At 37.1% G+C, this 25,118-nt stretch overlaps 2 protein-coding genes across 6 annotated transcripts in view; one reads left to right on the top strand and one right to left on the bottom strand.

Annotated features, from left to right (window-relative positions):
- The window catches only part of XRCC4 (X-ray repair cross complementing 4), a 263,958-nt gene extending 243,065 nt beyond the window's left edge, over nt 1–20,893 (bottom strand). For 2 of the 5 annotated variants that reach the window (XR_016392716.1, XM_022593363.2), the window contains exon 1: nt 20,729–20,893. The gene's annotated coding sequence lies outside the window, so the exon portion shown is untranslated. Of the gene's footprint in view, nt 1–20,540 lie in introns of all 5 variants that reach the window. The other 3 variants (XM_022593335.3, XM_022593327.2, XM_022593342.2) reach the window with 3 other exon arrangements.
- A 130-nt stretch (nt 20,894–21,023) lies between these two features.
- Nucleotides 21,024–25,118, top strand: part of TMEM167A (transmembrane protein 167A) — a 33,639-nt gene continuing 29,544 nt past the window's right edge. Inside the window, exon 1 of the mRNA XM_022593390.3 lies at nt 21,024–21,134. Within this exon, the coding sequence (XP_022449098.1) occupies nt 21,132–21,134 (3 nt within the window). The 5' untranslated portion in view covers nt 21,024–21,131. The remainder of the gene's footprint in view (nt 21,135–25,118) is intronic.

Here is a 25,118-nt window from a genome sequence, read left to right as displayed (position 1 = left end):
CGTTACTAAATAACCAAGAGATCACTGAAGAAATCAAAGAGGAAATTAAAAAACACCTAGAGATAAATGACAATGAAAACACGATGATCCAAAACCTATGGGATGCAGCAAAAGCAGTTCTAAGAGGGAAGTTTATAGCAATACAAGCCTACCTCAAGAAACAAGAAGAATCTTAAATAATCTAACCTTACACCTAAAGGAACTAGAGAAACAACACACAAAACCCAGTTAGCATAAGGAAAGAAATCATAAAGGTAAGAGCAGAAATAAATGAAATAGAAACAATAGCAAAGATCAATACAATTAAAAGTTGGTTCTTTGAGAAGATAAACAAAATTGATAAACCATTAGCCAGACTCATCAAGAAAAAGAGGGAGAGGACTCAAATCAATAAAATTAGAAATGAAAAAGGAGAAGTTACAATAGACACCACAGAAATACAAAGCATCCTAAGAGACTACTACAAGCAACTCTATGCCAATAAAATGGACAACCTGGAAGAAATGGGCAAATTCTTAGAAAGGTATAACCTTCTAAGTCTAAACCAGGAAGAAATACAAAATATGAACAGACCAATCACAAGTAATGAAATTGAAACTGAAATTAAAAGTCTTCCAACAAAAAAAAGTCCAGGACCAGATGGCTTCACAGGTGAATTCTAACAAACATTTAGAGAAGAGCTAACACCAATCCTTCTCAAACTCTTCCAAAATATTGCAGAGGAAGGAACACTCCCAAATTCATTCTATGAGGCCAACATCACCCTGATACCAAAACCAGACAAAGGTATCACAAAAAAGAGAAAATAATAGACCAATATCACTGATGAACATAGATGCAAAAATCCTCAACAAAATACTAGCAAACAGAATCCACCAACACATTAAAAGGATCATACACCACGATCAAGTGGGATTTATCCCAGGGATGCAAGGATTCTTCAACAGATGCAAGTCAATCAAAGTGATACACCATATTAACAAATTGAAGAAGAAAAACCATATGATCATCTCAATAGATGCAGAAAAAGCTTTCAAAAGAATTCAACACCCATTTATGATAAAAACTCTCCAGAAAGTGGAAATAGAGGGAACCTACCTCAACATAATAAAGGTTGTATACGACAAACCCACAGCAACTATCATTGTCAATGGTGAAAAACTGAAAGCATTTCCTCGAAGATGAGTAACAAGACAAGGATGTCTACTCTCGCCACTATTATCCAACATAGTTTTGGAAGTCCTAGACATGGCATTCAGAGAAGAAAAAGAAATAAAAGGAATAAAAATTGGAAAAGAAGAAGTAATACTGTCACTGTTTGCAGATGACATGATACATAGAGAATCCTACAGATGCCACCAGAAAACTACTAGAGCTAATCAATGAATTTGGTAAAGTTACAGGATACAAAATTAATGCACAGAAATCTCTTGCACTCCTATACACGAATGACGAAAAATCTGAAAGAGAAATTGAGGAAACACCCCCATTTACCACTGCAACAAAAAGAATAAAATACCTAGGAATAAACCTACCTAGGGAGACAAAAGACCTGTATGCAGAAAACTATAAGACACTGATGAAAGAAATTAAAGATGATACAAACAGATGGAGAGATATACCATGTTCTTGGATTGGAAGAATCAATATTGTGAAAATGACTATACTACCTAAAGCAATCTACAGATTCAATGCAATCCCCATCAAATTACCAATGGCATTTTTACAGAACTAGAAAAAAATTCTTCAAATTTGTATGGAGACACAAAAGACCCCGAATAGCCAAAGCAGTCTTGAGGGGAAAACACAGAGCAGGAGGAATCAGACTCCCTGACTTCAGACTACACTACAAAGCTACAGTAATCAAGACAATATGGTACTGGCACAAAAACAGAAATAGAGATCAATAGAACAAGATAGAAAGCCCAGAGATAAACCCATGCACCTATGGTCAACTAATCTATGACAAAGGAGGCAAGGATATACAATGGAGAAAAGACAATCTCTTCAATAAGTGGTGCTGGGAAAACTGGACAGCTGCATGTAAAAGAATGAAATTAGAACATTCCCTAACACCATACACAAAAATAAACTCAAAATGGATTCGAGGGCTTCCCTGGTGACGCAGCGGTTGAGAGTCCGCCTGCCAATAGAGGGGACACGGGTTCGTGCCCCCGTCCGGGAAGATCCCACATGCCGCGGAGCGGCTAGGCCCGTGATCCATGGCCGCTGAGCCTGCGCTCCACAACAGGAGAGGCCACAACAGTGAGAGGCCCATGTAACCCAAAAAAAAAAAAAAAAATGGATTTGAGACCTAAATGTAATACCAGACACTATAAAACTCTGAGAGGAAAAGATAGGAAGAACACTCTTTGACATAAATCACAGCAAGATCTTTTTTGACCCACCTCCTAGAGTAATGGAAATAAAAACAAAAATAAACAAATGGGACCTTATGAAACCTAAAAGCTCTTGCACAGCAAAGGAAACTATAAACAAGACGAAAAGACAACCCTCAGAATGGGAGAAAATATTTGCAAATGAATCAATGGACAAAGGATTAATCTCCAAAATATATAAACAGCTCATGCAGCTCAATATTAAAAACACAAACCCAATCCAAAAATGGGCAGAAGACCTAAATAGACATTTCTCCAAAGAAGACATACAGATGGCCAGGAAGCACATGAAAAGCTTCTCAACATCACTAATTATTAGAGAAATGCAAATCAAAACTACAAGGAGGTATCACCTCACACCAATTAGAATGGGCATGATCAGAAAATCTACAAACAACAAATACTGGAGAGGGTGTGGAGAAAAGGGAACCCTCTTGCACTGTTGATGGGAATGTAAATTGATAGAGCCACTATGGAGAACAGTATGGAGGTTCCTTAAAAACCTAAAAATAGAATTACCATATGACCCAGCAATCCTGCTACTGGGCATATACCCAGAAAAAACCATAATTCAAAAAGACACATGCATCCCAATGTTCACTGCAGCACTATTTACAATAGCTAGGTCATGGTAGTAACCTAAATGCCCATCGACAGATGAATGGATAAAGAAGGTGTGGTACATATACACAATGGAATATTACTCAGCCATAAAAAGGAACGAAATTGGGTTATTTGTAGAGACGTGGATGAATCTAGAGACTGTCATACAGAGTGAAGTAAGTCAGAAAGAGAAAAACAAATATCGTATATTAACGCCTATATGTGGAAACTCGAAAAATGGTACAGATGCACGGGTTTGCAGGGCAAAAACTGAGACACAGATGTAGAGCACAAATGTATGGACACGAAAGGGGGAAAGCAGCGTGGGGTGGGGGTGTGATGAACTGGCAGATTGGGATTGACATGTATACACTAAAATGTATAAAATGGACAACTAATAAGAACCTGCTGTATAAAAAAATTAAAATTCAAAAATTTCAAAAAAAAAAGTGTAAGATACCTCTAAATTGGTAAGTTAGCAATAATTCTAATATCTACCTAAAGTTTACTCAGAAAATTCTTCTTCTTCCCAGAAGAAAAAGACAGTTATAAAATAACCATACTTGTAGCCACATCAATTATATTAATAGTTTTTAAATATGAAATTTGTAGATTTTACTACATCATAATCACTGAAAAAATATAATTATTTTTAAATATTTCACTTAATCAAAAATTTTTCCTACATTGAGGTCTTCTTTGCCTAGATGTACTTAATTCTGAAATGCTTCATCCACTTGTAAATATTTTCTTTAGATCAGTCAATACACTTAACATGCAGTAAATTATCCACATGGTCTGCAATTCTTAAATTCGAAAATTACTGGAAAATATGTGTTACTGTTTTTCTATGCCAATCATTGAAAAAGACATACTTAGAGGCTTACATAATTCTAATGGGCCCAAAACCACAATTCTGGGAGGGAAGAAGGTAATGGAAACTACTGATGAAGTTTTTTGCCTGTATAGAATTTATATGCACACACAAAGATACACATACACTTACACAGGTTATTTTTTCTTAAATGTGGCTGAAGAACCCTGGCTATTTTTAGCATTAATGAAACTTAGAATTACTCTAAAACAGCAATTGGTTTCACTGTTATTTCTTAGCACGTTTGAAACAAGTGACAAATTTCTAATTATAGAAACAAGTTAATTTGAAATTCAATATTCCAGATGCCTATCAGTAAATCCTACTTTCACAATGATATAAAAGGCTTTAATCATAATAATGTTAAAAAAGACATTTAGGGGTCAGATTAGTTCTAACATCTTTGAATTATTCATGTTTCAAATATTTTCCAATTTTCTGATTAACTCTAGATACTCATCACAGAAACTAAACGATTTTATTTTAAAGATTCTATTCTAGTTAACTCAGATTTGAAATTTTGGATGCTACCTGTGGGCCACGTTTAGGAACTTAACATATTAATAGCTCAAATGTGAAAACTCAGTATCCTATAAGTATTTTATGCCTCAATAGCCTTATAAATGTTTTTTTATATCAACTGAGTCTTAATTTCCTGATAATATACTATTTGAACCAGTTTTGAAAGCACTTCATTCTTTTACTTACTGAGGTCACCCTCTCATTAAATATCAAATACAAAACATCTAAGACTCCACCATAGAAACAGGAAAAAGGATGACTTGTAATGTCTTTTAAGATTCCGTAAGAGCGAATCAAGGATCTCTTTGCTTTCACCAGCACTGTAAATGGGAATAGTCAGCCATGGGTTTTTTGCCCCAAGACTAGTACTTGAAGAAAGGGGATGGAATTTTCAGAAGGAATGATTGATTAGGGCCATAAGAAAGCCTGTGTTTTGTTTTCTAAGGGCACTAAAGGTCAGACTAGTATCAGCACCTCTCCCAGCCAGAGCCAAGGATCTAAGACAAGCCTGCAGGTGGAAACAGTTGGGTCCCACCCCAATTTGTACATCAGTAGCTTTACTGAGATCTCAGAACAGTTGAGAATTGAGAAGCTTATCTTTAGTACTTTGTGTCTTTGATACTTGGCTTCTCTCTTAGAAGAGAAATAAGTTGTTGGCTGATGTGATCTAGACTCTGAACAAATACCATTCACAGTTGCTTCTGAATAAACAAGACACTTTTTAAATTAGTTTACAAAGAATTTTGTATGCCCTTTTGGATGCTGATAAGAAGCAATGCAGAAGCCAATTCTCTTAGGTCAGCTCAAGTTAGTGACAACACTGTATCATTGATAACACCATTTTGAACTTGAGCTTCTTTTATTTTCCTTTATAGTGAGTTATGGCTTCCTTTCAAGCTGCTTGGGCTGCAGGTGTTCAAACTTCTGCAGCTCTGCCAAGGAGTCCTACTTATGGATCAGAAAGGGCTAAAAGCATGTTTCTAATGAAGCAATTAACTTAAGTGCCCCCTTGTTGAGAAAAGTAGGCTGATAACTAAAGTGAGTTCAGAATAAAGATTAGCACACAGCACATGATGTTAATAGTCTGTAATTAGATTCCTGATCACATTATTTTGTTTGACCTTCCTTTTTTTAAAAACGAGGAAAAGAAAAAAATATAAATTGTAAACCAAAAGTGTAGTGATAAATTTTTTTAAAGTTTATCATGTTACAAAAATTCAAGGATATATAAAAAGGAAAGACAGGTTTATACAACAGCCACTGACTGGGCTACTTAAAGACAAACATCATGTAACAATTTCAGAAAAGAAGACTATTTTATTTGTTCAGAACTTCTTTAAAAGCAATGACAATTCCTGTTTATCTTATCAGAATTCCCACACTGAGTATTTTTTAATTAATAATTTATTCCTAGCATTTTCATTATTAATGGCATGTCGATTTGCTGGTTGTTATCTATGTGACCAAAGGGTAAATTAAGGTCTTTTTGAAAAATGACCACAAAATCAATTTACCTTTAAATTTCCAAAGCAATTAAAACTAACCTTCTATAGAAGAAATGCTTTCCTGAAATAATGTTTTCAAGTTAGAATTTTCTAAACTTTAAGGGTAAAGAATTTACAGGATTCTTAAATACCTTTCTAATTATGTCAGGATTTTCTCCATTCGATTAAATTTGAAATGAAAGTAAGGTGACCCCTTGCCTGAGATTTTCCCGGTTTTAACACTGAAAGTCCCATGTCCTAGGAAATCTCTCAACAACCCCAGGCAAACTAGGATGGTTGGTTAACCTAAGTAAGAGCAAAATATAATTAAGACTGTTGGTATAATCTTGTTCAAACACTTGTAATATACAGCTGATATTCAAGGAAGACATTAAATAAACAATCTGATGCTTCAGGAATAAAGCATTAGAACAATAAAATAAGTCTAAACCTAAAGTATCTTTGCCATGGTTACAGACTATTCTCAATTATCTCTTATGAGTATGGAATGTCAGCTGCTGGCATTCCAAATATCATATTACTGCTCATTTCCTCTGCTTATCTTTTACAAACACTAATAATCATTAGTTTCAGTGATTCGTTCAAATTCCACTTCCTCTCCTTTCTTTTCTCTTACCCAATGAAGTGAGTATTAAAAAACAATAAAATGGCCTGAATAAATTTCCCACATAAAATCTAACACCTAGAATTGGGCTCAAAGTTCCAAGACTATGATTTCCTTTATATTCATCAAATGGACACTCTTGATTACAAACAACCTTGGCAGAAAGAATGAGAGTATACTTAACATTTTGGAAACTTTCTAAATGTTCACAACAATACTTCCATTCTGATTGCAGTTTCATATGAGAAAGACACTTAACAGAAATGAAGAAGTAAGATAGTACCTCAAATATAGTATTAGCTTAAGCAACAGTATTTTTTCATTAAGAATTTAACAATTATGATTCTTAAGCCTCAAAACTTTGACCCTCTCTCATATTTTAATTTCAGAAAGAGTGAAGAGGTTCCTATGAAACACCATCAGTTAAGCTTACACACAGTTGTTGGGCTACACCATGCAGGCCTGCAAGGCCTGTACTTGCCCAGCTTCAAGACCGAAGAAAGAGCCTGGAGTCAGTAACAGAGACATGAGTGGTTTAATGTATAAGGGGAGCTTACATGTCTGAAGCAAGATCCTGGAGCAACACCTCACCAAGTGTGGCAGACAGCAGGTAGGATGTGATGGCAGGCTTCGCTCCAGGGGGGTGGGAAGGGGGAGGTTCCCAGTTATAGGGGAAACTGACATCAGGTGGGCTCCTCAACTACCAGGGAAACTAGCAGAGGGGCACCAGCCCCTCACTGCCCCTTGATGTGAACAATCACTAGCTGGGGCAGGGGCACGTATGTAAGAAGGTTAGTCCTGTGAGGAGGGTGTAGGTGAAGCAGGCATTGGTTAAGCAGGGGATGTACAGATCAAGAGAATAGACATCTTGGGTAGCCTGATCAAAAAGATCAAAAGATTCAAGCCTTTTCTACTAGAAAAATGTGCTGCTCAGAACTGAAATGTAACTAAAAGCACTTGCATGGAAAAGAAACAAGACTTGTACTATACGTTTCCCCCACTCACAAATCCACCATTTACTTAAAACTACACCCATTTATCTGCCTATTTTCTAATGGCAAACAAGGGGATGAATGGTAAGACTGGGGTACAAATGAGAGTTAACCCTGAAAAAAAAACCTACAACATATCCTCAATTGGTTACCCTACCTAATTCAGCCAAACAAAAATATTTAGGAACCATATGAAATTGCACATTTTTTAACCTATAAAAAAATGGCAATTTCACATGGTTCGAATAATACTAAGTTATAAATGGCACATGATTACTTAACATACCTAACTGGATGAATAATTACATACTTATCTCCCATGCTGTAATTACTGAGTCTGAGTCATTTTCAAGCACATCCCTGAACATATTGTGGATAACTCTAGTGGGAGGAGATTCCAAGATCAAAGAAAAGATTCAATTCTGAGTCCCCTTATGTGATGCATTCTCAAATTGAATTGAAACTTTGTACCCCTAAAATTTAAATCAAGCCTTGTACAATTTAGAAAAGTACAAGTCCTAACACCAGGAGTGTCTTTTGTTTTTCATGAAGAGCCCCTTTCAATCATACCAGTGTTTATGCTAATGAGTTGACTTAGGGTGGGGTCACTAGATAGCCTCAGGATGTGGCTGGTCACCAGAAAGGCCAAAAGATTAAAGGGTTGGCACTTTCAGCCTCACCCCCACCTCAACTCCAGAGAGGAGTGTGGAGCTGGAGATTGAGCTCTATTAAAACTCTGGAACAAAGAAATTGGGGGAGGGGTGCTTCTGGGTTGGTGAACATATCAAAGTACTGGGAGAGCAGCTTGCCCAGTCAATGCACTGAAGCTCTGCACCCTAACCTATACCTTGTCCTATGCATCTCTTCCAGCTGTTCCTCAGCCGTATCTTTTTTACTGAACCAGTAAATAAAAGTAAAGTGTTTTAGTGTTTTCCTGAGTTCTGTAAGCCATTCTAGCAAATTATCAAACCTGAGGAGATGGTCATGGGAACCCCCAATTTATGGCAGGTCAGAAGTATGGGTGACCCGGGACTTGCAACTGGCATCTGAAGTGAAGGCAGTCTTGTGGGACTGAACCCTTTAACCTATGGAAACTGACACTAACTCCAGGTAGGCAGTGTAAGAATTAAATTGAATTTTTGGACACCTACTTGGTATTGGAGAACTGGAGAATTGGTTATTGGTGCTGGAAAACACCCTAATGTGCCAAACAAAATAGCCTTAGTCCAGCTTTATTTAAGGCTATTGGTGTATATCCTCTACTAAATCGGAAATCAATTCTTTTGTCCCCAAGCTCTTGGAATAGGGAATCTTTACCTGAGAAATCTGGTCTTTTCTAATGTCACTGGATAAAGAGGCCCAGATTGGCCTCTCACAAAATAAGTGACTTTTGAAATATGACAAGTCATGCATAAATATTTATTTAGATCCTGCCAGACAACAGGTGCTATGCTAGGTGCTGGGAATAGACCTATGAATAAAATAGCCATATCCCCTGACCTCAGAACATTTATACTCTCATGAATAGAAAGTCACATAAACACGTTACAAAACATTGAGGTTAAGAGCCATAAAGAGGTAGTAAGAGGCAACAGGGGAACCCAGATCAGACACACCCAGATTGCCAGTCATGGGAAGCTTTCTAGAGGAAATGAGATCTAAGACCTAAAGGCTGAGTAGGAATTCTGAATCCACCCTTGCAACTGCCCTTTTGCTTATGCTATTCCCTCTCCTAAAATATCTACCTCTAGTCTATACCTGTGAATATCTATCCATCCTTTCAAGGTCCAGAAGCATTGAAAGCAGTTATGATCAGCCTCCAAGGATCCCAGCTGTCAATCATCTTATTCCCCAACTGGAGAAAAAAGAAAGAAGGTCTAATATAGGGAAGATATCAGGATCATCGTGTTCAGAGAGATTCTTCCAGCTCTTCCTCCCGATGGAAGAGGGCCTGAGCTGAATTATGCCCATTGAATCACTCAGCAGTGAGTTTAGAGTATATAGCTTCTGACTCTGAAATGGAATTTTGATAGCTTCAGAATTCTAGTACCACTCTGCTGACTTCCTATGGTTTGACCTCTACAACATTTGAATAAAGCAAGCAATGAAGTTAACCTAGATTAAAAGTCATTTGTTATTAAGGTATCAGAATTTTGGAGGCTGTGCTCCTACAGTGTGGAATGGCAGTGTCTGGCAGCCAACATCTGTAGCAGGCAGCAAAAAAACTAAGGTCACATAGCTAAGAAAGAGCCTCTTTGCATTACCATATTAATCAGAAAGATTAATCAATCCATTGTCTTTTTCTGACTACAACAAAACATCAATTTTGAAACTAAATCCTAAAAAGATTCTGAAATAGCACTGAATCAGAGATGTTCATCCTATAAAACAATGAAAGTCATCAACAAAATTCAAACTACAGAGTCATCAGTGATGATTTTTCTCATTAGGAAGAAGCTGGAAATACCACATTCTTTAGAAAATAAAAGAAATAATTATTTTTTAAACAAACACTTTTCCCAAAGAATTAATAAAATATTTAGTAACAAATGAAGCTACTTTGTGGAAGAGAAGTTTAATTTTGCAATGAAGAATTTAAAAAGCTGATCTGAAAAGCCATTCAAAGTTAGTTTCAGAGTCACTTAGTACATAGAACAAAACCAAAACTTTCCATAAATTGAAATAATGAACTGACATCAATTTGAGGGAAGCCAGTTAAAAAAAGTCCACTCCATTACCAGTCAAACATTCACTGAGGAAGCCCAATAAGAACTCCAGCAGATTAAAAAAAAAAAAAAAAAAAGGAATGATGCCTTCCCTCAGAAGCTTTTAATCCAGTTACAAGAACACGATAAAATAGAGTTCTACAAAATTATAACTAAAATACAAGGTAGTATATAATTTTGCTAGATGGGAGCTAAAGTAATAATAAAAAAAAGTAAGGAAGAGATACCTTAAATACCTGGAAGATGATATATGAAGTTGCTACATTTTATAATGTAAAAAAAAAAATTACAGGCCCAGAATAAACAAAAACAAGAGATATTAAGAATATGTCCATATGAGGAATCCAATGTTTATAAAATAAAATTCCAATAATAAACTAGTAGATTCACTAAAAACAACAACAATGTAATCCAATGCCTTGAAAATTATCTTTAATTAACAAGTGAAACACATATTAGTAAATTCATTTCTTCCTGCATGAATACTCCTCTTTGGCCAAGATACAAGAATGTCCAATGAAACATAACAGAAAATATCCAGGAAGATGCCCACTGATATAAATCCTTTTCATTTTAAAAAGGGACCTAGCTCCAAACTAAATAAAGATGTACATCAAAATAAATGATCAAATTTTCAAAAACAAAATCATATTAAATTTTTTGTGTCTTTTAGTATGGTATCTTGCTTGCTCAGAAAACACAGACAAATGATGACCATGACCAATTTTACAGAACTGCTGTTATTTGGAAATGCTTAATTTTTGGTTAAACCTTGTTTGGAAATTATCTGTAATAGAGCTATCTATTTAACTGATGGCCAATAAGATTCAATCAAGTTAGACTATTCTAGGACATGAAGATCATGGTTAGAGAGTTAGATGAAAACATTCAGTTCAGGTATATCTGGTTTAATATCTAAGGAGGTTCTTAGACTCAGGACAAAATGAAAAAGCGGGTGGTAATAATCTGAGAACAAAAACAACTAGATAAACACAGAAAAATTAAGGTACATATATAGATAATTAAAATGTACGATACAGATAGCGCTTTATTAAGTCATTAATTTATCCTAAAAACTCAAGGTATATGGTTGTCAGTGAGGGAGTGGAACAAAAATGAACTAAGCATATGTCATGAACTGTGCTGAGAATTTTACATATATTGTTTTAATCTTCAGAACCATTCTAAAAACAAGAAAACTGAAATTCAGCAAGGTGTAGTAAAGACAGAAGTGTATTCAAAACTAGGTCTATCCAACACACTGCCTTAAAAGTGTCTCAACCCTAGACAGCCTCTTTATGAGTCTCATATTTAACTCTGCTTCTTAGCTCTCAGCCTCTCTCTGAATTTTCTCATTTTATACTATCAAGGTACTGAATTGCTTTTCCTTAACCTATGAACAAAGTATCACAATGTATTAACACAAATCTAAATCATGACCCGATGTATAACCCAAAATAACCCAGGTACAGACTTCAAATAGTAGAGGGAAAGTTCTTTATACAACTTTACTATACCTTCTCTACAAACAACTGCCTTATTTTAGATTATTCTAACCACAAACAGAATTTTCAAAGTATAGAGCCAATCCTTCTTCTACTAATGAGAACTCATGAAATTCTAAAGAAAAACATTCTTTGAGTCTATATGGTTCAGGACAGGAACTCCTAACATCACTTGTTTTAAAATTAGAGAAGTGAAGAGTTACTAGGGTAATGACAAATTTATGGCCAGTAAACATATCTATATATATAAGTATTCCTCTTCCCTTTCCCCACATTCTGACTTCTTTTATTTCCTAATACAAATTCTGTCTTAAAGCCAAATTTTGAGATATAAATAGAAAAGAATTCATAACCCACTGGCTTAACCAATACAAAAAAGAACTCATAACCCATTGGTTGCCTTGGTAAAAGCCATAAACCTCTACCTAGGATTACCTATGATATATTCATGCTAAAAAAAAAAAAACAGTTCAACAGAATCAGATCAAACCTCTGATTTATAGGAAACACAAGGGATGAAGGAACATGTTAAATGGCACTAAAGGGATGTAATCATTAAAATCTAACAGTGGGACACTTCATGGGGCAACTGACAGTGTTTTCAACAAATAAACTTCAGTGCAAAAGGGAGAGAAGGGTTGGACTATTTAAGTTAAAAGAGACTTAAAAGCCACAAGCAACTGCAATTTAAAGACCTTATTTAAATCTTGACTCAACCAACAAACTATTAAAATTTATGAAGTAGTAATTTGAGGAATTTGAAGACAGATTAGGTACTTGGTAGTACTAGGGAATTACTGTTAATTTTTTAAGCTATGTTAATAGAATTGTGGTTATGTTTTCTACAGTGTCCTTACTTTTTAAAGATACATGTTAGAATATTTACAGGTAATATGATGTCTGGGATTGTTTAAAAATAATTTAGAAAAGAAGAGTGAAGTTTGAGTAAGATATAAATGAAATGAGATGGGCCATGAGTTGATACTTGTTGTGCTAGATAATAGGAACCTATTATTCTCTCTACTGTTACATATGTTTGAAATTTTCCATAATAAAATGTATAAAAAGAAAATTGGTAAGCTGTGACAAAGTGAGAGAGTGGCATGGACATATATACACTACCAAACGTAAAATAGATAGCTAGTAGGAAGCAGCCACATAGCACAGAGAGATCAGCTCGGTGCTTTGTGACCACCTAGAGGGGTGGGATAGGGAGGGTAGGAGGGAGGGAGACGCAAGAGGAAAAAGATATGGGAACATATGTATATATATAACTGATTCACTTTGTTATAAAGCAGAAACTAACACACCATTGTAAAGCAATTATACTCCAATAAAGATGTTAAAAAAATAAAATAAAAAGAAGGAAAAAGAAAAGTGTTTTCAAAAAGGTGTTCTTTGACCATCAGGATAATTGTTTGTATAGGGTACTTCTGTAAAAAAGAAAAAGTCGTCTATTAGAAATTTATTCTTACATATATAATTTAATACTTCAAAATTTAGGAGCCTATCTAAAGAAGTATGGAACTCATTATTGGTCCTAGTAAATACTCCTACGTGATAAACATTACACTAGGGATACTAGTGCATAATGCATTGTTGAATTTTATTATACAATAATGAATCAAAGATACTAAGGATAAAAAATCTGTTTTGTATAATCAACTGAAAAGCTGATAATAAAAATACCTAAATTATTTCAATATTTATCGGCTATACATTAATAATTTGGTCTTTGGACTTCCCTGGTGGTCCAGTGGTAAAGAATCTGCCTTCCAATGCAGGAGACGTGAGTTCGATCCCTGGTCGGGAAACTAAGATGCCACATGCCGCAGGGTAACTAAGGCCATGCACCACAACTACTGAGCTCGCATGCCTCAACTAGAGCCCGCGTGCAGCAAACTACAGAGCCCATGCACTCTGGAGCCCATGCACCACAACCAGAGAGAAAGCCCGCACGCCACAACGAAAAAGATCCTGCGTGCCTCAACGAAGATCCCGCGTGCCGCAATTAAGACCCAACGCAGCCAAAAAATAAAAAGAAAATAAATAATAAAATAAATATTTAAAAACATAGTAATTTGGTCTTAAGGCCAAAATGTGTAAAAAATTTTAATTGAACAAAATATTCAATATGAATCATAAATATATTCAAAGATTGCACAGAATATCCACAATAAAGAAACCAGAAGTAATAATTGTACTGAAACTTTCCAAAATTTCCCATCCTATGGCACATCATTAGACTCATGACATCTTTGATTTTTTTATCTAAACAATATAAGTCAAATACCTATTATAGTTCCTGGCTCGTAATCAATAAACGATTCTAACTTAAATGGCTGAATTCATTTAATCTGTACCAATTTGAATGACTCTAGTTTATACTTTTCCTCCTCCATTCTCAACTGAAGAGTTCTGTATTACTAGCTGTCACTAAACGTTGGTCAGAGAATGCCATCAGTGTCTTGGTCCATGCCCCACCACAATTCAGGTTAAAAGTGCTCATTCACCCAACATTTAGAGAGAATTTGTTGATTTTTGTTACCCTATACAGACTCCCTACTGGTAGCAATAAAACTTCGAGTGACCCCCCTCACATCTGCTATTCTTATCCACAGGCTATGAGCAAGCTGACTTTTGGCCCCAAGTTCCAGCAGAACACAGACCCAGGCTAAACCAACATTACATTTTAATCCCCAGTAACTGATTCAAAGATGAGCACGTGATTCAAGTTAGGCCAACTAAGGCCAGTAAGGCTCAATTTCAGGACTTTTATTTGCATATAAAGGATAGATACTCTTCTCTACTGGATTTGGTGTTATGATGCTGTAAGACTGGAGCTGTTGGGAACAAAACCAAGAGAGCAGAAAGTAGAACTGAGGGGTGGTCAGATCTGATTTCAGCAGCACCAGAATCTAGATCTAACTGTGAATGTTTTAGGTGTGAGGCCAAGAAATTCCTTTTTCCTTAAGCTACCTGTGTCAGTCTTTGGAATCAGGCATATTTCAGGACAAATCTTCATTGTCATTCATTGGTTATGTGAATTATCTCAAAGTACGTGCAAAACAGTTGTAAGTAAGCAAATGTATATACTCTATCAGTGGTATAAGTACACACTTTGGGAAACACTCTATTAAACATAATATTCAATACCAAACAGGAAGTTTTACATTTTCAGCTTTATATGCTTCCATTCTTATCAAATCCAAAACACATGGCATTTCAAAAACACTGGGATTTTGTTGTCACTACATAAGAAATAACCAGTAAACAGGTGGTTCAAGAAGACAACTGGTAAATATTTTGCATAAGGCGCTAATGATTCTAGAAAAAAAAAATCATAATATGTCTATTCAAAACAAAGGTTCAAGTCTTGGTTACAGGGCAAAAAATGTTTCCCAAGTTTTAAAAATCACTAATTAATATTCTAATGTTTTCTCCTTAAAACTCAACATCTTACCTCAAAATATTGGCAAAGCCTCCCCAAAAGAGGGATCGAATCAATTTAAATTTTAAAATTGTGTTTTTGCTTCTGTCTTTAATGCACTGAAAATAGATCAAAAGCCTTTTATGAACCTCTAAGCAAAGCTGTTTCTTCATGTTTATCAAGTTATTTATAGAAACAAATGTAGCTTCTGCAAGAATATATGACCTCAATTGTACTTTGGATTCACTGTTCACAATATAAACATAACATTACAATATGGTAACATGATTAGATTACTGTACAAAAGCCATCAATCTTTGCTATCAGAAAAGAGAAGCAATGAGAGGACCAGTTCCAATACCCATGGTTTATGCTCTTCTAGGACTGCTTGGACTATTATTATTCTAAGAATGTTAAGTTTAACCTTCTAGAGGTCTGCAAAATAGATGTAACATTGTTTGTGTGGTTCCAATGACTTGATATAAAGGTTTCAAGCATCTATTTTTCACCAAGTGCTCTGTTACATTACAGTGATATTCATATGGGAATTAACAGCAGTGACCTGTGATACTCAATCAAACATATTGACTTTACTTGCTCATTACCCTACAGATTTTCTTCTGAGACATAGTGTTCAGATAATAACCAGGATAAATTTCTTCATTACAGTTAAACTTCAGAAGCTCATGTTTTCTCTATTGCTAAATTCTCAGAGCACAAACTTTCTGTTCCCAAAAGTAATACCTAAGGCATGACGAGCCAATTTCTGTAAGAATAATGCTTAAAATGAAGAGGTTGGTTCCTAAACACAATATTATGGCAAGATTTTGTTTTATTCATTTTAGAGATGAGTATCACAGCACCACTAATTTACAAAGTTATAAATTGCAACCATGATGTAATTTTTAAAAAAACACAAGTTAAACCTACATATAGAACTATATTAATATACTATATTATACATGTATCTACCTACAAATTATCAAAGAAGCATCAATAATTTTTTTTAATTTAACTTTTGAAGTGCCCTAAAGTTTAGACAGATGTTATCCTACTTTCTCTGAGATTTTCTCTGAGCAGCTGTTCATTTGGACATGCTCCTTATTTATTGATATACTGTGTTCAATGCTAGTGTCACATTTCTTAAACAGGAACTTGGCAACTTCCAAATTCTATGGTAAATATTGACATATCTCAGCATGTCAATATTTATACTGTCAGGACACTTTGATGAGCCTCTTCAACAATGGCTGCATCTTATTTCTTGGCAGCCACTTGTTTCTGTTCCAACTGAGCAAGATCTTTCTTTATTCAATAAAATTCTCACTAACTGTTCAGACAAAATTACAAGTAAGCTAATAGCATCCTCTCACACAAAGACCAGATTGAACTCCTTGCTTATTTCAACATTTTGGTCACTTCTGCAGGGTTAGTAAAGCTGAAAGAAACAAGGCACAAATTCAGGAGTGTACTCCAAGTAATACTTGTTTTTGACTGCAGCAATTCCAAGCCTAATCATCATTTTCAACCCCATTGCTAAGGGTGAAAGCCGCCAAAGCCTTTTCAGAATTTATAGAATTAAATTATTTCCTTTTTTGTTAGTCCTAAAAGCTAGACAAATTTATAAAAGATTGGTTTACAGACTGCAACAATGATGATGATATTCAGGGAGAAGTTTGAATCCAGAATGCCTGCCATAAAAGGTAGTTGGAAAGTCTGGCTCATTATCTAGAATTAAACAGTGTTTTATATGCAAAATTAGTGTACCTAACTTTTGTGCCAAGTATCAGAAATCATGTTAACAAACTAACCATCATTAACTCAATCTTAAGAGCAAATTTCCATCACTGGGAGAAAATCTGTGCACTACCTTGTAAATACCCTGGGATTTCCCAATAGCACAAAAGCAAAAGTTTAATTTAAAGCTATTGGCAATACTGGCATCTAGTAAAAGCATGAATGCCTCATCAACAGTTAGGAATTCTCACACAGATTTTTTTCTTTTGGCAACGAAAGTCTCAGTGGTGTTTTTCTTCTAGAAAGAGCCCAATTTTATCAATATTAAAAATTTGCTGGGCTTCCCTCGTGGCGCAGTGGTTGAGAGTCCGCCTGCCGATGCAGGGGACATGGGTTCGTGTCCCGGTCCGGGAAGACCTCACATGCCGCGGAGCGGCTAGGCCCGTGAGCCATGGCCGCTGAGCCTGCGCGTCCGGAGCCTGTGCTCCGCAACGGGAGATGCCACAACAGTGAGAGGCCCGCGTACCGCAAAAAAAAAAAAAAAAAATTTGCTGACTATAATAACCCTCTGTTCACTGATTTCTGCCAGTGTTTTAGAAAAAGACACAACTCGCTTTCTCATCAGCTTCACAAAGGTCAAGGAACAAACTGCCCAGGGCTATAAAATGCATTAATTACCTCCTACTAGTACAAAAAGAACTAGCTTGAAGATAGCCACCTTCTTTCTTGAAAACAAGGTATTGCAAATAAAGCATTGATTTTATACTCAGAAGACCAGATTAAAATCAAAACTCTACGGCTTCGTAGCTGAGTGACTTTGGGCATGCCATTAATGCATTAAAATGTTCACTGACTACATCCTATGTACCAGGCTTTCATATCTCAAAGATGAGTAAGACATATCCCCAGCTCTCTGGTGAGATAGAAACACCCAAAGAGGATTATTATACAAGCTTGTAAAGTGCAGAGGCAGGGTGGGAGCTCATCTGAAAAGTAGCACGTTAACCAGCCTGAAATTTCAGGGGAGGCTTCCTTGAGTTATATCTGATGTAAATCTTAAAAGGTGGAAAAGGTTTAGGAGTGGAAGGAAAAAGATAAGGAAACACATTCCAGGCAGAAGAAGCTGCACGAGCAAAGGCTTGGAGACGAGAAATAGCAATGATATATGGAAATGAACAATTCACAGTTTCAGACTGACTGCTGACACTAACAAGAGCATTTGGGGGAGCAATAGCCATGTTGAAGGGATCTCAAGAAAGAACAGTAGAAGGGAAATTGGGACTTGGAGCATAGAAACTCCTTAAAGGATTTTTGCTCAGAGGAGCAAATAAATGGGGTTGGAAGTAGAGAAAAGTTAAAAGAAGCATTTCTTAAGGTGAAAGAAATAACATGCAGGTCAATCAAAATTTTATGGGTCTTAATCTAAGAGCCATGGGGAAAGAGAATTTAAAAAGAGGGAGGGCTTTCCTGGTGGTGCAGTGGTTGAGAGTTCGCCTGCCGATGCAGGGGACACGGGTTCGTGTCCCGGTCTGGGAAGATCCCACATGCCACGGAGGGGCTAGGCCCGTGAGCCATGGCCGCTGAGCCTGCACTCCACAACTGGAGAGGCCACAACAGTGAGAGGCCCACGTACCACAAAAAAAAAAAAGAGGGAGGAAAAAAAAGACAAAGACGAACACTAGGTAACAAAGAACTTCAACCTCAGTCTATGGAGGCTAGTTGAGGATCAAAGAAAACGAGTTAAGTAAAACCATTGTCTTTTAATATATGTGAATATCATTGAATGAGGGAAAAAAAAGAAGTCAGATAAAAGGAAATAACGCTATCAATACTAGACACAAAGTAAAAAGAGAAGAGGGAAGAAAGTGGTCTGGTGGTATAAAAGTGATACCAATTTAATTTTAAAAACCATTAATTTAAAAAACCTTTTATTGAGTGCCTAACATGCAAGTCAATCAGCCCTCCACCATTATCCCTCCCTTCAAAGAGTTTTTAATTTAGTGAAGAAAGCAAGCCAGGCACACAACAGGCAACCCTTACTGAGTGCTTAGTGTATGTCCAATACCTGGCTAGATGACTTACTTGTAATAACTCATTTAATCCTTACAATACTGGGGAAGCCTATGCATTCTCTCCACAAAAAAACATAAATACATACTATTTTTGCATACAATCCTACTGAACCTATGAAACCAAAGTTAAAAATACTCTTCTGGATGCAGGAGAGACAATAATTTTTGAAGAAGGAAATGATAGAGTCAGATTTCATTTTTAGTAAGTAAGAAAATGATCCAAGATAGTTTGAAATGAGAATCCACAGCAGAGCTATGGAAAGTAGACTTTTGAAACAGCAATGTAAGATAGTACTTACATTAGTTCACTGGCAGTGAAAACCAAGAGCAGGGAGTTTATGTGCTTAATGACCATATAGCTCAATTACCACCTCCCTAGAGATCTTGCCACACATCAGATTAACTTTGTTTGCTGTGATACATGAAAAACAAACTACACATTTATGTATGTTCAACCTTATCTATTGCTATTTGGGCTCCTCTATGGGTAACTTTAAAATAACTGACATTGTTCTTTCCTATTTTGAAGCTGAAGTACATAAGAGCCCATGGCCTAAAATTAATTCAAATCCATAAATATAGTACATCAATTGTGATCTCTAACAACTTCAGTTTCCTGGTGCACTTCAGGTATTACATATTACCTTCATCCTAAAGATGAAGACAATCTTCACATGAAAGCAAAATGTCTGCAGACACAGTTACTACTTTAGAAGCCAAGCTTGATGAGTTGCACAACATAATTTCCATAACTAAGCCAAGGTTATTTAATTTGAATGGCAAGACTTGCAAGATATACTCTAAAGCAATCACAAGCCAGAGCATTATGGCTTGTTTTTTGATAGGAGGAGGGTACAGTACGTTTTTATACATTTCTTATTCCCCTCTTCCCCATGCCCATTAAATTTCTGGAAGGAACAGGCCATCTTTATTCCTCTGCTGCACTCTCATGATCCCATGAATAAAGCTTAGTTAAATATTTGCTAAATTTGTGTATTGGACCAACTCTTCACAATTCAATAGATTCAAAAGTAAAGTTAGTTATGGTTAAAAAAAAAAAAAAGAAAGAAAACGTGTTGGGCTGTGGCCAACGATGTAATCACAGGAGAAACCCAAATGTTCTAATCACTGTGTTGCCCTGAATATAGAAGAGTCTCATAGTTTGGCCAAGAACAGCACATAAATCAACACCTCATGTGAGTTTCCTTTCCTATTTTTCTCTATCCCACTTTAAGTCAAAGCATTAAAAAACTGATAACATTTTAAAAAGAATCTCGGGGTGGGGGGGAATAAAGCCTTATCTAATGGGATTATTAAAATTAGAGAAAGCTAAAGAATAATACTACTGATTAAAAGAAAAAGTTGGCATGTTATTGATCTTGCAGCTGGACTCCTTCTCTGGAGTACCTAATCAACTACTGAACTCAGGAAACGCAGTTCCTTTCCATTTGTTACCACAGAAAGTTCTTTCCTGACCCCAACGGGCCTAGTACGTTTCAGCCCCAGATGGAACCCATTTACAAAACGCCAATGTTAGAGAAATGATCCAACACCTTCTCAACACAACCCACCGAATTCAAGTGTCCTCCTAATCCCACAACTTTACAGGGCATTTCAAAGGCGCTTTACATTCCAAAGAATCTCTCAGGTGCAAAGGGAGAAACTGAAAAGGGAGCCCAGGAGATGAACGCCCTGCGTGTAAGCCCAGGGGACCCAGGTGTTCCCGAAGAGCCCATAAACAGAAGGGCCAAAAGCTTACACATCGTAGGGGGGGAATCCAAGCAGGAATAAATTTGCGCGCTGCGGAGTTCTACAAAGCTAAAAAAGAAAAGAACTAGACTACCGAGGCAGTCGCCACTTCCGGACCCTACCTGTCAGTAACTCCACTTCCGGTCTCCTCCAAAAGGCCCGCTCCACAGGCAGACATCCAGCAGCCAATGAGAGTGTCATTTACTTCCGCGGGGCTGAATGACGTCATTTACACCCCGCCCTTTCCGGTAGAGAGGAGCCTATCGTAGAGTTTGAGACGTGCGGCTCCGGAGGAGGTACCCTGACAGGCCCAACCAGACCGCGGAAGGAGCGAGAAAGGCAAGTCGGGCCTGCACGCCTCTTCCGCCCAAGGCCCGGAAGGGTGATGTGGCTGGGGTTTCGCCGGCCTCACTATGGTAAGAACCGGGGCTTCGGGGTCGCGGCTGAGCTTTGTGAAGGGGCTGCGGGCCCGCACAAGGGCTGGAGGGTTGGGCGGCGATCCCGGGTCCCCGGCTAGGGAACCCTGTCACTAACTTGATTTTCCCGGGCCTCGGAGGATGCACAGGCCCGGGAGCCATGTGGCTCCTCCACGTCCAACCAGGGAGAACCAGGGCCGGCAGCCCAAGAAAGACCCCGGGGCCGCGGAACCCCTCCTCACAAGCCGAGGCCACTTTCCTGACTTGTTTCGAAGAAGTGCGCTGGTCTGGTTTAACCTATCAGTTACTTAGACTCTTTGTGGTTATTTTGAGGCATTAGAACTGCCCGGGTTTGCGCTTGTTATGTTGCGGCGCCTTATCTCTCTGCGGGCCTGATCCAGGTTTTTATTTCCCTGCTGTCAAATAAACCCCAAGTGCTACACCTTAATTTTCACATGTTGAATTAGTGGCCTTTTAGGTTCCTCCAACTCCATTCTCTCAACTTTAGAGATGCTACTTTATGAGCTATATTTTAATGATTGGAGTTGTCTGTGGAGGTGGCTTCTCTTCTAGGAGCTTAATGTGCTTGGAGTGTGTCTGGCCTCGGGCCTTCCTCCCCTTCCACACATTAAGAAGGTTTTATGTGTTACTTTGTCTTATTGCAGATTCCTTTAATAGTTTGGGTCTTTTAGAAAAGCTTGAAATAAGTCACAGAAGTTCGCAAAATGCTTACGTCTCCAGGTTAAGAAAAATAAAGCCAGCATAGGCAGAGGACAGATGTAATAATCAGTAGTAATAGCAAAAAGCTCCCAAGCTATGTCTGCAGGCATTTCACCTTTGTTACGGTAAATGCCAACAGCCTCTACACCAGGCCTCGCGGTGAATGTATGAGGTCCATGTGCCAGATTTGCGTTTATGAGCATATTTATGGGGAAAAGATGCATGCCTTTTATTATGGTATCAAAAGCAACCATGACAAAAAAGCTCTTCTACAGTGAAAAGTTGCTGAGCTTGTGTTCCCAGAAGTTCCTGCAGAATCCCATACAGCACAAAACCCTTAGACATTTAATCGAAAACTCATTGTTGTTTGCTTTATGCCAGCTACTTTGGTTATAGCTGGGGCATAAGTCACAGTGTCTTCCCTGGAGAAGTTTACCATTTATAGAGGAGATGGCAGTTTATTAGCGGGTTATTCCTTCCTTGGCCAGCTTCTTTCTCCACCTACCACATGATAGGACGGATACACTTGTGTCATGAGTGAGCGGTTATTTAACTTAGAAAATATGGTTCCTTTTTCAATTCAAAAAGAGTAGAGACTGTTACTCTTAATTCTTGTATATGCTCTTCGAGGCTGAAGTTGGGTTATTTTGCTCATAGTACAGTCAGAGATAGATTATTCTTTTCATCACCTTACTGTCTTATGTACTATCTAGAAGCAAGACATACTGTGTTTAAGATTATTAGTATTTGAATCATCTGGCCATACTTGTTTTTTCAAAGTAACTATAATAGCTCTCGTTTATTAGCACTTGCTATGTGCCAGGCTGCATTTGAAAAATCAGTTTATAAGCATTGTCTTATTTCAGGCTCGAAACTGAATATATGTTTGCAGGCAATGGAAGTCAGGCACAAGAAGACTGACGTGCTTGGGGTTATACACCTAGTAGGTAGTGAAGCCAGAACTCAAACTTATTTTAATGTCCAGATGCCAGAAGTCCTCATGCTGTTGTTAATAAAAACAACATAACTGAGGATAAAATATGTCGTAATGATTTGTTGCTCTCAAATATAACATGTCAATCAGACATGGGGGAAAATAGAAACAACTGCCCGGTGGTTAATTTTTCATTCCTGCCCTGTTCCTGTGAGCTTAAGTTGTCCACATTTCAGAAAATGTACATTGTAGTTGGAAGAGCTACACAATGAGGTTTCTTTTTGAGTTTGTACCTACACTTGGTATATTTGTGAGGTAGCCCAGTGATAATGACTTAAATCTGAATTACTGCATTTTAATGAATCCATTTTTTAAAATGCATTTGAAGACCATAAAATGTTTATCAGCAATAATAATTTACAACTATCAAAGCATAAACAGTCTGATAATTATATCATTTATGAATTAATACTTTTAATTTCGTCTCTTCCCAAGAGGCCTTCCCTGTACCTTCTGTTTACTTCTACTCCTTTTAGGTATCTATTTGGACATCTGTACTCCACGTATATACCCCCAGTGTTTCTCTTGCATAGAAAACAGCAGTAAGGTGTTGCCTATATTCTTCCCTTCTCTAGGCAGAGCTCTTAAAGTAGAAACTACGTCTTTTAATCTCTACATCACAGTGTCAGAGTTGGTACTCAAATGAATGAGAGTCTGGGGATACAAAGTCATGTAAAATGTGCTCATTGTCTTCAAGGATTTTACAGTACAGTGGGGGAGAGTATTAAATAAGTAAATTTTATGTGTTAGCTGCTAGGACATAGAGAGACTACATGTGTGGTGGAAAGAACATGGGCTTTAGACTGAGCCAAACAGGGTTAGAATCATTCCCAGTGCCCAGCCTTTGCTTGATCAACCTGAGGAAGTTTGTCTTCATTTCTTCCTCTGTTGATGTGTTATGTGACTTACAGATATATTCATTTAATGCTCATAAACCCTGCAAAGTAGGACCTATTGCCCCATTTTATAGTTAAATCAAATATCAGAGAAAGGGTGTGAGATAGTTTCCCTCATCTTGTAGCTGAGATACATAGGAAATATGTTAGAAACAGAGGAAAGAGTAATTGTGGCTCAGAACTGCCAGGGAGACATCCCCAAAGAGGTAACACTCTGACCTGTATATTAAGGAGTGAGTAGGGATTAGGGAAGGAATCATTAGCTAGAGCTGGGAAAGCATTTTCTATCCTTCAGACAGATAAAGGAAATGGTAGTTATGGACACAAAGTGCATGAAGTTGAATAGTTGCTTGGGGACTGGCAGGAATAGAAGTTAAGCAGTGAAATGATGAGAGATGAGACAAGAAAGATTGGGGCCAGATCTTGAAGTCATTTCAAGGCCTTTGTATTTTGATGATGTTTGTGTACCTGATAAAGACTTTGAGCAGGGAAAAGAATGGTGTGCATTTTGGAAAACCAACTGGTAACAATGTACATAGAAGATTAAAATCTGGAAGACTAGTTTAGAAACAAATACGGTGATAGTAGATGATTGAATGCCTTAACTCTTGACAATAGTAGTTAGGTTTGAAAGATAAAGATAAATAAAATCATTTTGATGGTGCTTAGTAAGGAGTGGTGAAGCACAACTCCAGTTTAGATAATTGTTTGGATTGCAAGGAAATATTGATTAAGCACCTACTCTGCCATGTGTTTTACATACAGAGCTTTATTGAAAACTTGCATTATTGGCCACAGTGTACATATGAAGAAAAAGGCGCGGAATGATTTAAGTGTCTTGCCCAAGACCATACTGCTGATAAATAGTGAAGCTCAAATTTAAACTTAACAGCTCTGTTTGTCACCAAATCTTGAGCCCTTTTTATTATACAACAATGCTGATAATTCCACAGGAAATTCAAGAGGAAAAGCAGCGTTTGTATGCCTCAGTGGTTGAGGGTGGAGGGAGTTTGTTAAGATGATAATTCTGTAGCTACTATTGCTTTTGCACCATCAATACAAATGGCATCACAGTAGAAAGGCAGGTATTTTCTTAGCATTATAAAAGTAGTTTTGACTGCATAAACCCATGAAAAGATTCCATAAACTACACTTTGAAAACTACTACCTCAGGCTAATTAGGTAGGTATCTGAAGTAGATTCTGGTCTTCTGTAGCATAGTGACTTGTAACCTCGACTGCAAGTAAAAACTCCCAGGGAACTTTGAGAAACTATATGCCCACCCAATTCAGTCCAAATTTCTGGGCATTGATTGTTTTTAAAAGCTCTAGGTGATTCTAATGAGTAGCCAGGTTTCCTACCCTGACTCGATAT

This window comes from Delphinapterus leucas, chromosome 3 (assembly GCF_059928025.1).
Source record: "Delphinapterus leucas isolate spDelLeu-1000000601 "Yukka" chromosome 3, BTC_Dleu_Yukka2, whole genome shotgun sequence".
NCBI classification, from domain to species: Eukaryota; Metazoa; Chordata; class Mammalia; order Artiodactyla; family Monodontidae; genus Delphinapterus; species Delphinapterus leucas.
Note: the sequence above shows the minus strand (reverse complement) of the source record. Positions and strands in the feature narration are given on the sequence as shown.